At 40.3% G+C, this 13,056-nt stretch overlaps 1 protein-coding gene across 2 annotated transcripts in view; it reads right to left on the bottom strand.

The window, feature by feature from the left end:
• Positions 1–13,056, bottom strand: part of col2a1b (collagen, type II, alpha 1b) — a 52,878-nt gene that overhangs the window by 17,681 nt on the left and 22,141 nt on the right. For both annotated transcript variants that reach the window (XM_023954654.2, NM_001246659.1), the window contains 14 exon segments: positions 10,191–10,235; positions 9,787–9,885; positions 9,559–9,612; positions 9,282–9,389; positions 9,017–9,070; positions 6,282–6,380; positions 4,927–4,980; positions 4,402–4,500; positions 4,069–4,122; positions 3,528–3,581; positions 3,134–3,187; positions 2,768–2,821; positions 1,948–1,992; positions 1,772–1,870 (listed from right to left, as the gene is read on the bottom strand). In XM_023954654.2, coding sequence (XP_023810422.1) covers positions 1,772–1,870; positions 1,948–1,992; positions 2,768–2,821; positions 3,134–3,187; positions 3,528–3,581; positions 4,069–4,122; positions 4,402–4,500; positions 4,927–4,980; positions 6,282–6,380; positions 9,017–9,070; positions 9,282–9,389; positions 9,559–9,612; positions 9,787–9,885; positions 10,191–10,235 — 972 coding nt within the window.

Raw genomic sequence — 13,056 nt, 5'->3', positions numbered from 1 at the left:
AGCATTCCAAAGCGCCAAAAGGGGTGCTCGGGGGTGCATGGGCGCCCGCGGCCACAGGGTTGGTGACCCCTGGTATAGCGTATTACAATGAAAAAGCTGGACTGAACTCTCAGAGTGAGTTTGGAAAGTGTGTAATGGTCAGTTGACTTGAATGTAAACATAGATGAATTGGGAAAAAGGTCTTCCTAATAACAATTAGTGTAAAAAAGTGCAGATCAATAACATTTAGAGTGCATCCAGATGCTGCAGAAAGTGGCAAACATCAGTGTTTGGAAGAGCATAAAATCAGCCTGGAGGGACAACTCCACAGTTACATTGAGACAATCAGTCCTGAAAAGACAGGAAACTGTGTGACATCCAGGCCTTATAGGCATTAAATCTTAATTTTATTCCCAAAGCAAATAAGAAAAACACAACTGCATAACAATAAAGAGGTGTGGGTCTTTAAAGTATGGGTAGATTAATAGAACCTCCCCTGTTACAAATTACATCCACAGACACCAAGAGATTTAAATTTATTAAGCAAGCCATTACTTTAAAAACTATATTTGTGAGACAGCACGTATTTGGTTATAAACTTTGCTCCTATAAACCAAATTCCAGGCCATATTTTGAGGGCTTTTGTCTAAATCAGTTTTTTTTTGAAGAATTATGGTTATCAGAACATTTTATCCATTTCAAACTTCATGCCTTTCTTTTGATGGTAAGTTTTCCTTTGATGCTACAAACAAAAGAATGTGGACATTTATGAAAACAATATAAATAAATGCATGCTTTTATTCATTTTGAGCAACTCATGCCCTCCTGGTCAGAACTTGTGAGACTTATCAGAACAGCTTTCTGCTGTGGACTCAGACACACAGCACTTATTGTACTCCCAATATCCAGTCATTAAGTGTAACTGCAGGGCTCTCGCAGAAGCCATTTCTGTTTGTGATTCCTCCTTTGATACTGCGCTTTACGCTGATTTAAAAGAACTCGTGACTGATGTACAAAGCAATGTCGTTTGTGCAACTGCATTTATTTACTTTCATAGACCTCATCCCACCATCACACTCATGCTGGCTCTGCAATCCTTATCTTCTATCTACTCCCATTCGACTTCACAGAAATAAAATCAGGATTAAAATCTGATTTAGAAGCAAACCTAAATGAAAACTCTAACCACTCTTACCTCTTCCTCTAATCAAAGTGCAGTGGAGACAAATAACTGATGTGGATGAGAATTATTGATCAAAACGCGTGAAGGTACAGCTTGAAAGGTAACACAATAAGCTACCAGCAAGAAATCCAAGCTTTTCTACTTAAAAAACTGAAGTTTATAGACTTACTCACACATAAAATAGGTGTAGAACTGAACTGACCCACTTTTGGCTCACGCACTAACATGGTAACCCTTAGAACAGCAATTCTTATACAAAACAGTAACTACTTCTGCTAATCTGTTGATTCAGAAAAAACTCTGAAAAGATGAAGACCTAAATGTGGCTAAAAATGTACTGCTATGTTGTGCTCATGTCAAACATTCCATAATCAAATTCTACTTTACGTGAAAGGATGTTTATCATCAAGATGCTGAGTCATGACACAAGTGCAATTAAGTCTTCTTCAAGGCTGTCTTATGCAAACAGTTGTCAAGACAGCAGGACTCAGCATTCATTTACAGTTACTTACAAAAAGTGACCCAGTTTGTTTGAGCCCCTATTTTTAAGACATACACAGGGACACTTTAGGCAACAGTGAAAGACTCCAGTCAGATTACTAGACTTACCTTGGGCCCATCAGTTCCAGGAGTTCCAGGTAGACCTCTGGGTCCCTGCAGACCTTGAGGGCCAGCAGGACCTCTCTCTCCAGGGAACCCACGCTCTCCCTAATAAATGAGAAAGCAACTATTTAGAGCACATTTTATAGATTATTGTGAAATCAAATGAAAGCTGTAAAACTCACTCTGGGTCCTGTGGCACCAGCAGCTCCGGCTTCTCCAGGAACACCCTTGAAAGACAAGTCGACAAGGTCACAAAAAAAAGGATCAGGGTTTTTTTTCAAAGAAAATAACCAATTTCCACAGAGTTTGGCAAAAATTGTTGTTGGGAGGTTTACCGAAAGGAAAAAATCAGTAAATCAGTAATGACGAATGTGAAACGCAGCCTATATAATACTGTTTTTCTATAATAAAACGATGAATATAGCCAAATTATTTAAATATTTAATTGCGAAATAATACAGTGTCACAACAATACTTATATCATTAGATCCATATGAAAGCTTGGTTTAAAACACACTGAAATCAAACTGTAAATAGTATTTTGTTGTCAGTCTTGGTACTAAATTAAACCTATTAGAGTATGACAAAATTGCTTGTCTACTTTGTGAGTTGTTTTGACATTTTTTTGGCTATGTCTGAGTTCCCTCCCTATTGTGAGACTATAGTGTGAGACTATAGTGTCCTGGATTTTAAAAACAATTCGGACACCATACTCGCTACTTTTTTTTTCATGTCGAATTTGATGTGACCGATTTCCTGAAGTAAAAAACTAAAATGGATACCTTACAAAGACTCTTTATCAATCCACTGTTCAGATATAAACTAAAATCACTTTTTTCCGCATGAAAAATGGTTCAAAGGCAATGCATTGTGGTCTACATTCGCCAATCTAGTGAGCATCGATGCACACTGGTTTTTCACAGAGACCTCTGGGAAATTTCTAGGGTATTCGATTTTGAAATTTTAGATTCGGACACTCCATTTGTCTGATAGGGCACCTACCTGATCACCAGGCTTGCCTCCCTCTCCAGGGGGGCCCGGGGGTCCAGGCAGACCCTGTGTGTTGAGCAGGAGAGGAGATAGTAAGAAACACAGAAAACCCTGTGCAGCAGACTTCTAACAGCAAAATAAACAAAGCTTCCTGCTGCTCTTCTATGACCTTTTGAGACATTAAAATTTAAAGGCTCACAGAAATGCTACTAGAAATTGTATTTTTTCAGCACTGCTTTGGTGAGTATCAGAGATAAGCTGAGGTAAGGTTTTATTTGTAGCATAAAAGCAACACAGTTTAAGTGTCCATTAAAGACTGATAAAAAAAAAAGCGTATTCAAACAGATTTTAACAAGCAGACACAAAAAAAGACCTCACCTGGAAGCCCGACGGACCAGGCTGTCCTTGCTCCCCTCTCTCCCCTGCAGGACCCTAAACCAATAATCCACAGCTCATCACACTGTTAACCGCTGGATTTCAGAAAACTAACACATTTTTATTTATATGATGGAGCAGAAACCCTTTTCCACTCTTTTTAACACTCGTGTGATCAGCGAAACAGACATTAATTCAGGGTGAGGGGCTGTAAGTGAGTTAGTCTGACTTTTCATTGTTTAGATAGAAGTGTCGAGGACTCATCTCGCAGACAGACCTATTGTTAAGTCAGTCTGGGAAATTGAGACTCTGAGGGGTGCTTCTAGGTGCAGACTGAGAAAAGACGAGATAATATTAAAGCCATAGAGTGTGGGACGGGGAAGGTGGAGATACATACAGCCGGGCCAGGTGGTCCAGCAGACCCCGTTTCTCCATCTTTTCCAGGCAGACCCTGAGGAGAGGTGATGGATAAAGATTATGAGTTCAGATAAAGTCACATGCGATAGCCCTCTGAAGACGGCCGAGTTATAGGAAAGCTTCCAAACTGGCTTTTTGTGTGGAAGTTTAACCAATAAGGAACAACAGATCAATCCAGGTCACAGTGACATTTTTATTTAAGAAGTCTAAAATAAAAAAATATAAATCATTTAAATCGTTTATAAAGAAAAGTTTAGAAAAAAATAAAGAGTAGATAACAGGACAGATGACAATTACAATATAGCAAAAACAGTTCTACAGGTTTTTATGAAAGATTAAGGTTTACACCTATAAAACAAAAAAAAAAAGAATGAAAGTTTCACTTCTTTATATCTCCTAAAAAATCATTTAATATGAATTCTGACACAATACGTTCCCACAATCCAGTCTAAACCGTTTTAAAATTAGTGCATCAAATGACCAGAAGTCCATCGGTTAAAAGCAGAAAAATGTAGACTTACTCTCAGACCGGGGGCTCCAAGAAGTCCTTTCTCACCAGACTTCCCAGGTTCGCCCTGAAATCAGTAAAAACAAAATGCAATTAAAAGACACCTGCTGCTTTGTTCGGCACCGGACTTATTTTTGGAGCTGAGAAGGTGAAAGGAGTGGAGAACAGTAAAGGGGTTTGAAGGTGCTCAGCAGCACACCAGATGGTGCTGATTAAATGTATTGTCTGTTGTTGATCCAAGGATATATTTTTAGCACGGACCAAAAATATTTAAAACGTCATGCAGACCTGCAGGTGAGCTGCTGAACAAAATGAAAATACCAAGCATATTTATCTTTGCACTTACGGTCGCTCCCTTTGGTCCGGGGAATCCCATGACACCTGGCTGTCCGCGGGCTCCTTGAGGACCAGGAGGTCCGGGACGACCATCCTCACCCGGAGCTCCCTTGTAAATTAAAAAAATTAGGTTAAGAACTGCAGATCTTGCAGAAAATGTTTTTAAAAAATTAACAGAATCTATCAATTTCATTGTAAAAGTAAATAGATGCTTTATTTTTGTGACAAAAGAAAAGGGTAATAGCTACCTATTTTAATTTAATGGTTTATTTTCTACCAGATTTTAAATATTTTGAGAAAAAGCAAAAAATTAGACAGTTGGAATAATCTCTTGACCATCTATATTGTAAAATGCTAACACCATGTGTTACAAAATCTGATTCACAAAGCTACCGGAGTATGTCTGACCACAGTCATATAAGTGTCATGAAGAGGACACATGTTGGATCAAGTCTGTCCCATCCAAAAGTTATTAAAAAAATAGTGTTTCCTGATTTCTTTTTATTGCAGTGGCAGCAGCAGAAGGTGAGCTTACTGATGGTCCAACTTTGCCTTGTGGTCCAGCATCACCTGGGCGACCAGTCAGACCCTGCCAGAGAGCAAGAGCAAGAACAGTGCAGATGAAATGCAGATGAGTCAGCTCAATGAAGACATGCGCTGAAGAGATGTGGGAAAATAGAACGTATGACATGGTTGGAAAAAAATGCATTATTACTTTTACTGGTTTATTGTCTTAGAAGCAGCAGTTTAATGCCATCAGCTGATGTCTTATTGCACAAGGAGCAAGGGAAACAAATTCATAAAGATTGAAAAATATACAAATTGATGAATATTGTGGCTGTTAACTGAAAACGTGATTGAACTTTGATGACGTTCCTAAATAAAGAAAGCACAAAACTTTTCCAAAGTTCAAATTGTGTTCTTTTGTGGTTTGGTAGAATTCTGTGGCAAGCTGTTACCAGTGTTACATGTTTATTGTATTTTGCTGCTTATCTATGCATGCAGCTGCACTGTGGTTTGGTGGTTAGCACTTTCAAATCACAGAAGGCCGTAGTTCAAATTCCAGCTGTGTCATTTCTATGTGCATGTTCTCCTAATGCATGCATAAATTTTCTCTGGGCACTCAGAACTGTCACCCACAGTCGGGGACAAGAAAACAGAGGTTCATTGGTGACTAATTTGTCCCATGGGTGTGCATGTGAATGTGTGGTTGTGTGTCTCTGTGGACTGGTGAGCTGTCCAGGCCTGTCTATAGCTGGATAGACTCTTGTGACCTTGAAGAGGATTAAGTGGTCATAGAGAGTGGATGGGTGAATCTATCTATCTAAGATTAAATAGAGTTTAATGCATATAGAAGGTTTGAATGGCTCTAATGCTGCAGTTTTAAATAGACATTTCAATTATATGACACAAATTCATGCTACAAGTTTTATTAGCTGACATGTGTTTACAGTTATCACAACACAGATCTTGGTCTTTGTGAATACATTTGTCTGACCTTTTATATATGTAGTTTTTGATTTAAAGAGAAAAAGGAAAATTTAAGTACTGAAGTTTAAATACACGGTTTTTGTTCTAGAGTTCAGCATTTATTTATTATTAAACACAACTTTTTGAGGTTGGCAAAGTTTCACAATTGCTCCAGATTTAACAATTGTATGTATACCTGGAAAGAATGAGTATGTTTGTGAAAAATTTGCAACATATTTGGTAACTCCTAAGATTTAGTGGGTGTCATAGCAACATAGCAACAGTTTTAACAAAATAGTTGAAAATTAAATCCTGATGAGTTGAATTGATATCAATAGCAATAGAGACCTTTTTTTTTTTTACATCTTTAGTTCACTGACACACAAGAGCTTTGTTCTATAAAAATATGAGAAAGCTTACTCTGGCGCCAGGTAGTCCAGACTCTCCAGGACGGCCAGGGTCACCGGTAGCCCCCTTGGCTCCACTGGCTCCAGGAGGACCGCGCTCACCTGGGGCTCCCTGTGTAAGGGAGTAGAAAGAATAAAGCCGTAACTCAGTCACTCCAGGAGGGAATGACACACTTTTCAAACCAAAAGGAAATTAGTTTTTCTTTTAATAGTGTGCAGGGGTTTCATTGACCTGCTGAAGATGAGAAGATTAAATTATGATAGATTCCTTTTGCCATAAATGAAACTGTCCATGGGAAGATAAAGTTAAATGAGATGTCGGCTTTGGGGATGTGGGAAATGTCGGTCAGTGGTGCAGAACAGCGTGTTGCTATGCTGCCCCTCTGTGGCCAAACAGCTGATGCACTTTACTGCTGACAGAAGCCATCTTACAACGTGGATAAAATAGCAAAGCTACATTGAAATAATCATAAAAAACAAACAAACAAAAAAACATACACAATTTAATTCAATAGAGGTTTGCATCGTGAACCGCATTAATTTAGTACATGCTGCTGGTTGTATTGGATACTACAGGTAAAAAAAATATGTTTGCCGTCAGGGAAAACTGAGTATATAAAAAGATAAAAGAGGGTCAGCATTAGATGACCTACATAAGTAATTGCTTCCCAAATATATTTTATTACAATGAAAATCAAAAATGTTTTTTAAAGTATAAATAAGAAACTCTACTTGAGAATTGGCATACATTAAAGTTACAGTCTAATGTAATGCTATTCTTGTTACGGCTCGTAACCGAAAAACCCAAACGCAGGAAGGACTCGAAACCAACTGTAGTGTAGTCAAAAGATTTACTCGAAAAACTCGAGGAAACAATCATCAGAGACACTGAACAAACAGGACGCTGCGACACTGAAAACAACAAGGACAGAAACTTAAATACCAAACACATAATCAGGAACTGAAAACAGCTGTGAGAAACAGGTGAACACACAGAGGGGGGAGGAGGAGGGTGCAGCTGCCAGCTGATCCATGACAATTCTAAAGGAATTAAACAAACTAAAGAAGAAAAAATCTGCTTCTGAGTTTTACATCTCAACTATTTTCGGGTGAAACTTTAATGATTTGAAACAACACCAAAATTTAGCTTATTGATCAGACATGAAACCTCTTTTTGTTAGTCTCTGGTTTACTGTAAAGCTACGTTCACACCAGCAATGTGCGTCAAGGTACCTACACACCAGCCCCACCTACACGTTTGGGCGCCCACTTTCACTGAAAGTGTACGCATATGCACATATATGCACATTTACGGCTTCTGCATTCAAAATGTAGCTACAAGTTTTGTAATAAGTTTTTCGACCACTTTTGAGTTCTAAGTACAACGCTCGCATCTTTTAAAAGCGTTCTTTAAAAAAATATATATTTTATATATTAAAAGCATATACAACAAATGTGTGAATGCCAAGGTGAAAGAGAGAGAAAATTCATGCAGACCTTATTTACAGCCATAGTACAGAAGCATCACATAACAAACTTAAAAAAAAAGGGCTACTAAGTTTGTAAAATAAAAAAGTACCATTCCTTTTTAAGCATTACATTGCCTTTGTTTTCATTTGTTTGATGATATTACCCTATTGCATTGACTCATGCAAGTGTTCAGAATTAGCTTTGGAGTTTGACCTATTTCCTTTAATGAATATGACATTTTCCCCAAAACGTAGTCAGTTGTGTTATGAAAATAAAGTTCTGGTCCATGTTATCATTATACCAGCCAAGAATTAGGTCTTTTTATGAAGTTTTGAAAGTTAAATCAGGTTGAAGTGTGAGCAATCCGGGACTCGGAGTTGGTAGTGATGTAAAGAAGGCGTCCCCTAAAATTCACGGTGGTGCCATTCATTTAAAAATTATTCATGGAGGAGAAATCAATAACCGTGGTTTGTGTCCGGCCAGACGTCTATGACACAAAGTTTTTCATATATACAATGTAAACCCGAAGAGGTTCAGTGAACTCAAAATTTATGAGGAAACTGATTACATAATATTTTTTAAGTTATCTTTCTAAAAAATTATAAGTTGATCAGAAATTAGAATGTTTGAGTTGACACTTACCACTAACTTAATTTAAACTATGCTTTTTACTTATACACAATCCTCTTGGGCTCACGGGGCTACCAGACCTATGGTGGGAGAAAGCCAGAGTCCCAACGCAAGCAAAGGGCCACACAGAAAGGTTTTCTGTTGCGGGTCCCCCAGCTGGGAGTTGAACCGGGGTTTTCTTGCTCTGAGGCAGGAACACTCCAGCCTCAGAGCAAGAACAGAGCAAGAACTCTTGAAGAACTCAATATGTGGCTGAGTTCATGTCATAACATTCATGGGCGTACGTTATGACGTAATCACGTCTCTTCACTCATAAGTTTTGACACCAAGGTTTTATTTACTGAAAATGTTTTAGTCCAATAAAGATGTAACTGAAATTACAAAGTTGAATCGGCTTATAGGTTTTAAGCGGACCTGACTTGTTTGCTACTTTTGAGTTGTATGATTGTAAAACTTTTGAGCTATGATATTTGCATCCCTTCTGCATTTCACATCAAGCCTCTTCCAACTGTCAGTGGTGGACATGTGCTAGTAAACAGTAGAAAAAGAAGAAGTCCCTCCCTGCTTGTGCAGTTTGAACACCATAAGCTAAACGCCAATTGAAGAATGTGCATCACTTGGTCAGTGTGAACGTAGCATAATCCTCACCTTCTGTCCAGCAAGACCGTCTTGACCAGGGAAACCTCTGTTACCAGGAGCTCCCTAAACAAACAAACAAAAAAAAACATGACTTTAAGCTTCTTGTGACTTTTTGAAATAAAAAGGTCAAATTTAGAAGCAACAGTAGTTCTCAGACTGCAACAGCCTTGTTTTTCATTAGCTTTATGCTCTATATGTCGACCTTAAATGTGTGGTACATGCTAAACAATGTTAGGAGCAACAAGTCCTGCTTAACAGGTCTGACAGAACTTACTCTCTCTCCAGGAGGTCCCAGTGGTCCAGCAGCACCAGGCTCACCCCTGGGTCCTCTTTTGCCTTCCTCTCCTTGGGGGCCAGGAGCTCCTTGAAGACCTGGGGGTCCCTGTAGATAGATAGAAAAAAAAATAAGAACCAGCTGTTGGGAAATCATGTCAGGATCCCTATTTGTGCACAAAAAGATGTGCATTTGTAATTTAGTTTCCATTTAGGTTTGTCGGGAATGTTTTAATTTTTTAATTTTAGGAAAAGAACAAAAGAAAACAAAAACTCACAATTTCCCCTTTAGGTCCAGCTTCTCCCTTAAATCCTGCAATTCCTGGATCTCCCTGAAGAAAAGAAAACCTTTGTTAACTTTTCAGTGAAACTGAGATGTCTGGACTTAACATTTTCAGCAAAGAAACTAGTTTTTGTCAAGTAAATAAAAAGAAAAAGGTAAACATAATTCCTAACAACTCAGCAATAACAAATGGCTTATCATTTTTCATGTGAAAAGGTCATACAGATGTTCCTTTTGGCCCAAGAGGTCCAGTTGCTCCTTGAGGCCCTGGAGGCCCACGAGGACCAGGGAAACCAGGAGCACCAGCGATACCAGGAGCCCCCTACAGACAGTCAGAGAGGGTCACTTAACAGGAGACTGGTAAAAATCATCAAACATCCATCTGTGTATGGATTTAAAAGACATCAATGAGGTTTAAATCTCAATGAAATCTAAACACCTTAAATAATTAACGTTTTTTGAAAATGGTGTAAAGGAAAGGAAACTTTAGGCACATAAAATGTATATTAGAAACAGTAGTGTGACTAACAAAAGTAGTCCGCAAATAAATATGTAAATACAGTCCTAAATATCTAGTATAAAAGTGGTCGGCAGCAGCAAATGGGAAACACAAAACAGTAAACTTACAGCTGATCCTTTAGCTCCAGGAATACCATCAGTTCCAGGGTTCCCCTGAAAGGAACATTGAACAAAACCATTAAACGTAGAACTGTTATTTCTTCCCACTTCTTCATTCAATTATTGCAGCAGTTTTCCTTTCATTAGAAACATTTATATTACTTCTACACACGTGATGATATGATAATATTTTATTTTAGATTAAAAGAAAAATCCAAATGGGAAAGAGAAGATGCAAAGGCCTTATAAACTCTCACCCCCGCATTATTATTATTATTATTATTATTTACCAAGGCTGTGTCCCACCAAGGTGGGGTAGCCTAGACAAGGCACACAATTTTAGCTCCCTCTGTCTCTTCCCCAAACCCTCCTCCTTCAGTGCGTGAGTGCGTGTGTGCGTATGTGCGTGCGACTGGTCTGAGATCTGGTCTAAGCCACACCACACTGCACCAGGGTCAGCTGCACAGCCCAGTGTGGGCACCTCCACTGCAGGGCCTCAGCCAAGGCTGGTTTCCCCTTGCCGCTTCATCCCAAGACCAGACCTCTACCACACCCATCCATTCATCCATAGACAAACTCTCTCCACCCATCCCTGTCCTGAGCAGCCTCTCTCCCCTGCACCACAGTCATCCCTCTTGCATTCAGCGCTCTTTTTACACCCTCTGTCCATCCCATTCGCGGTCTTCCTCTCATTCTCACTCCACTCACATCAGATTCATATACCTTTTTCACCAATCGCTCCCTTTCCATTCTTTCAACATGTCCAAACCATCCCAGTGCCTTTTGCTCTGCTCTTTCAGCCAACTCTCGCGTCACACCAGTTCTCTCTCGGATAACTTCATTTCTCATACGATCCATACGCGTCACACCACACATACTCCTCAAACATCTCATCTCAACTACATTCAGCTTCCTCTTTTCCGCCACTTTCAGACTCCATGTTTCAGCCCCATATAACGCTGCAGGCACCACCACACCCTCATACAATCTCCTTTTTGCATCCTTTCCCAGTGATCTACATTCAAACACTCTCTTCATTCCCCCCCATATCTTTCGTACTTCATTCATTCTAAACTCTACCTCTCCCCCCATTCCACCATCCACACAGACACACGACCCTAAATACTGAAAACACTCTACCTCTTCCAACAACTCCCCATTTAATGCCACATTCAATCTGCGTTCACCCTTTAACCTCGTACACCTCATCACCTTACTCTTTTCCACATTCACTCTCAACTTCCTTCTGTCGCACACCCTTCCAAACTCCTCAACCAGACGTCCCAAGTTCTCTTCTGAGTCAGCCACTAGTGCAGTATCATCTGCAAACAGCAGCTGATTCACACTCCATTCGCTGCCGTCAGTATTTATCATGCTCACACCCGTACCCGACACCCTTTCATTCACCTCTTTTACCACACCATCCATATACACGTTAAACAACCACGGAGACATCACGCATCCCTGACGCAGACCAACCCTCACAGGAAACCACTCACTCATGCTATTTCCCACTCTCACACACGCTCTACTGTGTCTATAGAAACTCTTCACACCTTCCAACAATCTACCATCAATACCATACATACTCAACACCACCCACAACGCCTCTCTATCAATCCTATCATACGCCTTCTCTAAATCCATGAATGCCCAAAACACCTCCCTCCCCTTAGCCAAAAACTTTTCACACACCTGTCTCACAACAAACACCTGATCCACACACCCTCTACCTCTCCTGAAACCACACTGCTCTTCACCAATCATACACTCAGTTCCCTCCACTACCCTATTAATCAGCACTCTCCCATATACTTTGCCTACAACACTCAACAGACTAATACCCCTAAAACTACCACATTCATACTTATCACCCTTACCCTTGTACAGGGGAACCACACACGCACTCATCCAATCAAGCGGCACCTGCCCATTTGCAAAACACACATTCAACAATCTCACTAACCACTCAATCACGATCGCTCCACCACACTTCAGGCATTCCCCAGCACACCCATCCACACCTGCAGCCTTTCCTACTTTCAACTTTCCCACAGCTTGCTCAACTTCCTCTCCTGTAATCAACGTTTCATTCAACTCTCCCAATACATTCAGTCTACTTTCCCTTCCATCCATCCCAATCACAGCATCCCGATCTTCCTCCACATTCAGCAGCCTCTCGAAATACTCTGCCCATCTTTTCCTTACTGCATTCCCCTCATTCAACATCCTTCCATCCTCTGTTTTCACTTTCTCCTCCCTCCCCGACACTCCCTTTCGCACCCTCTTCACCTCCTTCCAAAACATTTTCTTGTTCTCTCGAAAATTATCAGTCAACTGTCTGCCCCACCTTTCGTCCGCAGCCGCTCTTGCCTCACGCACAGCTCTCTTTGCATCCCTTTTCTTCTCCTTATAACACTCATATGACTCCCTGTCCTTTCTCTGCAGCCATACTTCGTACGCACATCTCTTCTCAGCTACAGCCAACCTTACATCCTCGCACCACCATTCACTTCCCTTTCTTAGACCACCCCCAACACGTCTCACACCACACACTTCCTCTGCACTTCCAACCACTGCACTTTTGAACTGTTGCCATTCTTCCTCCACTCCAACAACCATTTGCTCCTTCACCATATTCCACTTGCCACCTAATTCCTTCTGATACTCACACATTTTCTCTCTGTTCTTCAAAACACTCACTCTCAGAACTTTTCTTGCCTCCCCACTCTTTCTCGATCTCACCCATGGCATACCCACACGCAACCTTCCTTCCACCAAATAGTGATCAGACATACCTCCACACTCTCCCCTCCTCACATTTACATCTAGCAATCTACTACATGCAACCTTTGAAACCACCACATAATCCATC

Source organism: Oryzias latipes, chromosome 5 (genome assembly GCF_053564925.1).
Source record: "Oryzias latipes strain Hd-rR chromosome 5, Olatipes_Hd-rR_3.1".
NCBI classification, from domain to species: Eukaryota; Metazoa; Chordata; class Actinopteri; order Beloniformes; family Adrianichthyidae; genus Oryzias; species Oryzias latipes.
This window is presented reverse-complemented; position numbering and strand designations above follow the sequence as displayed.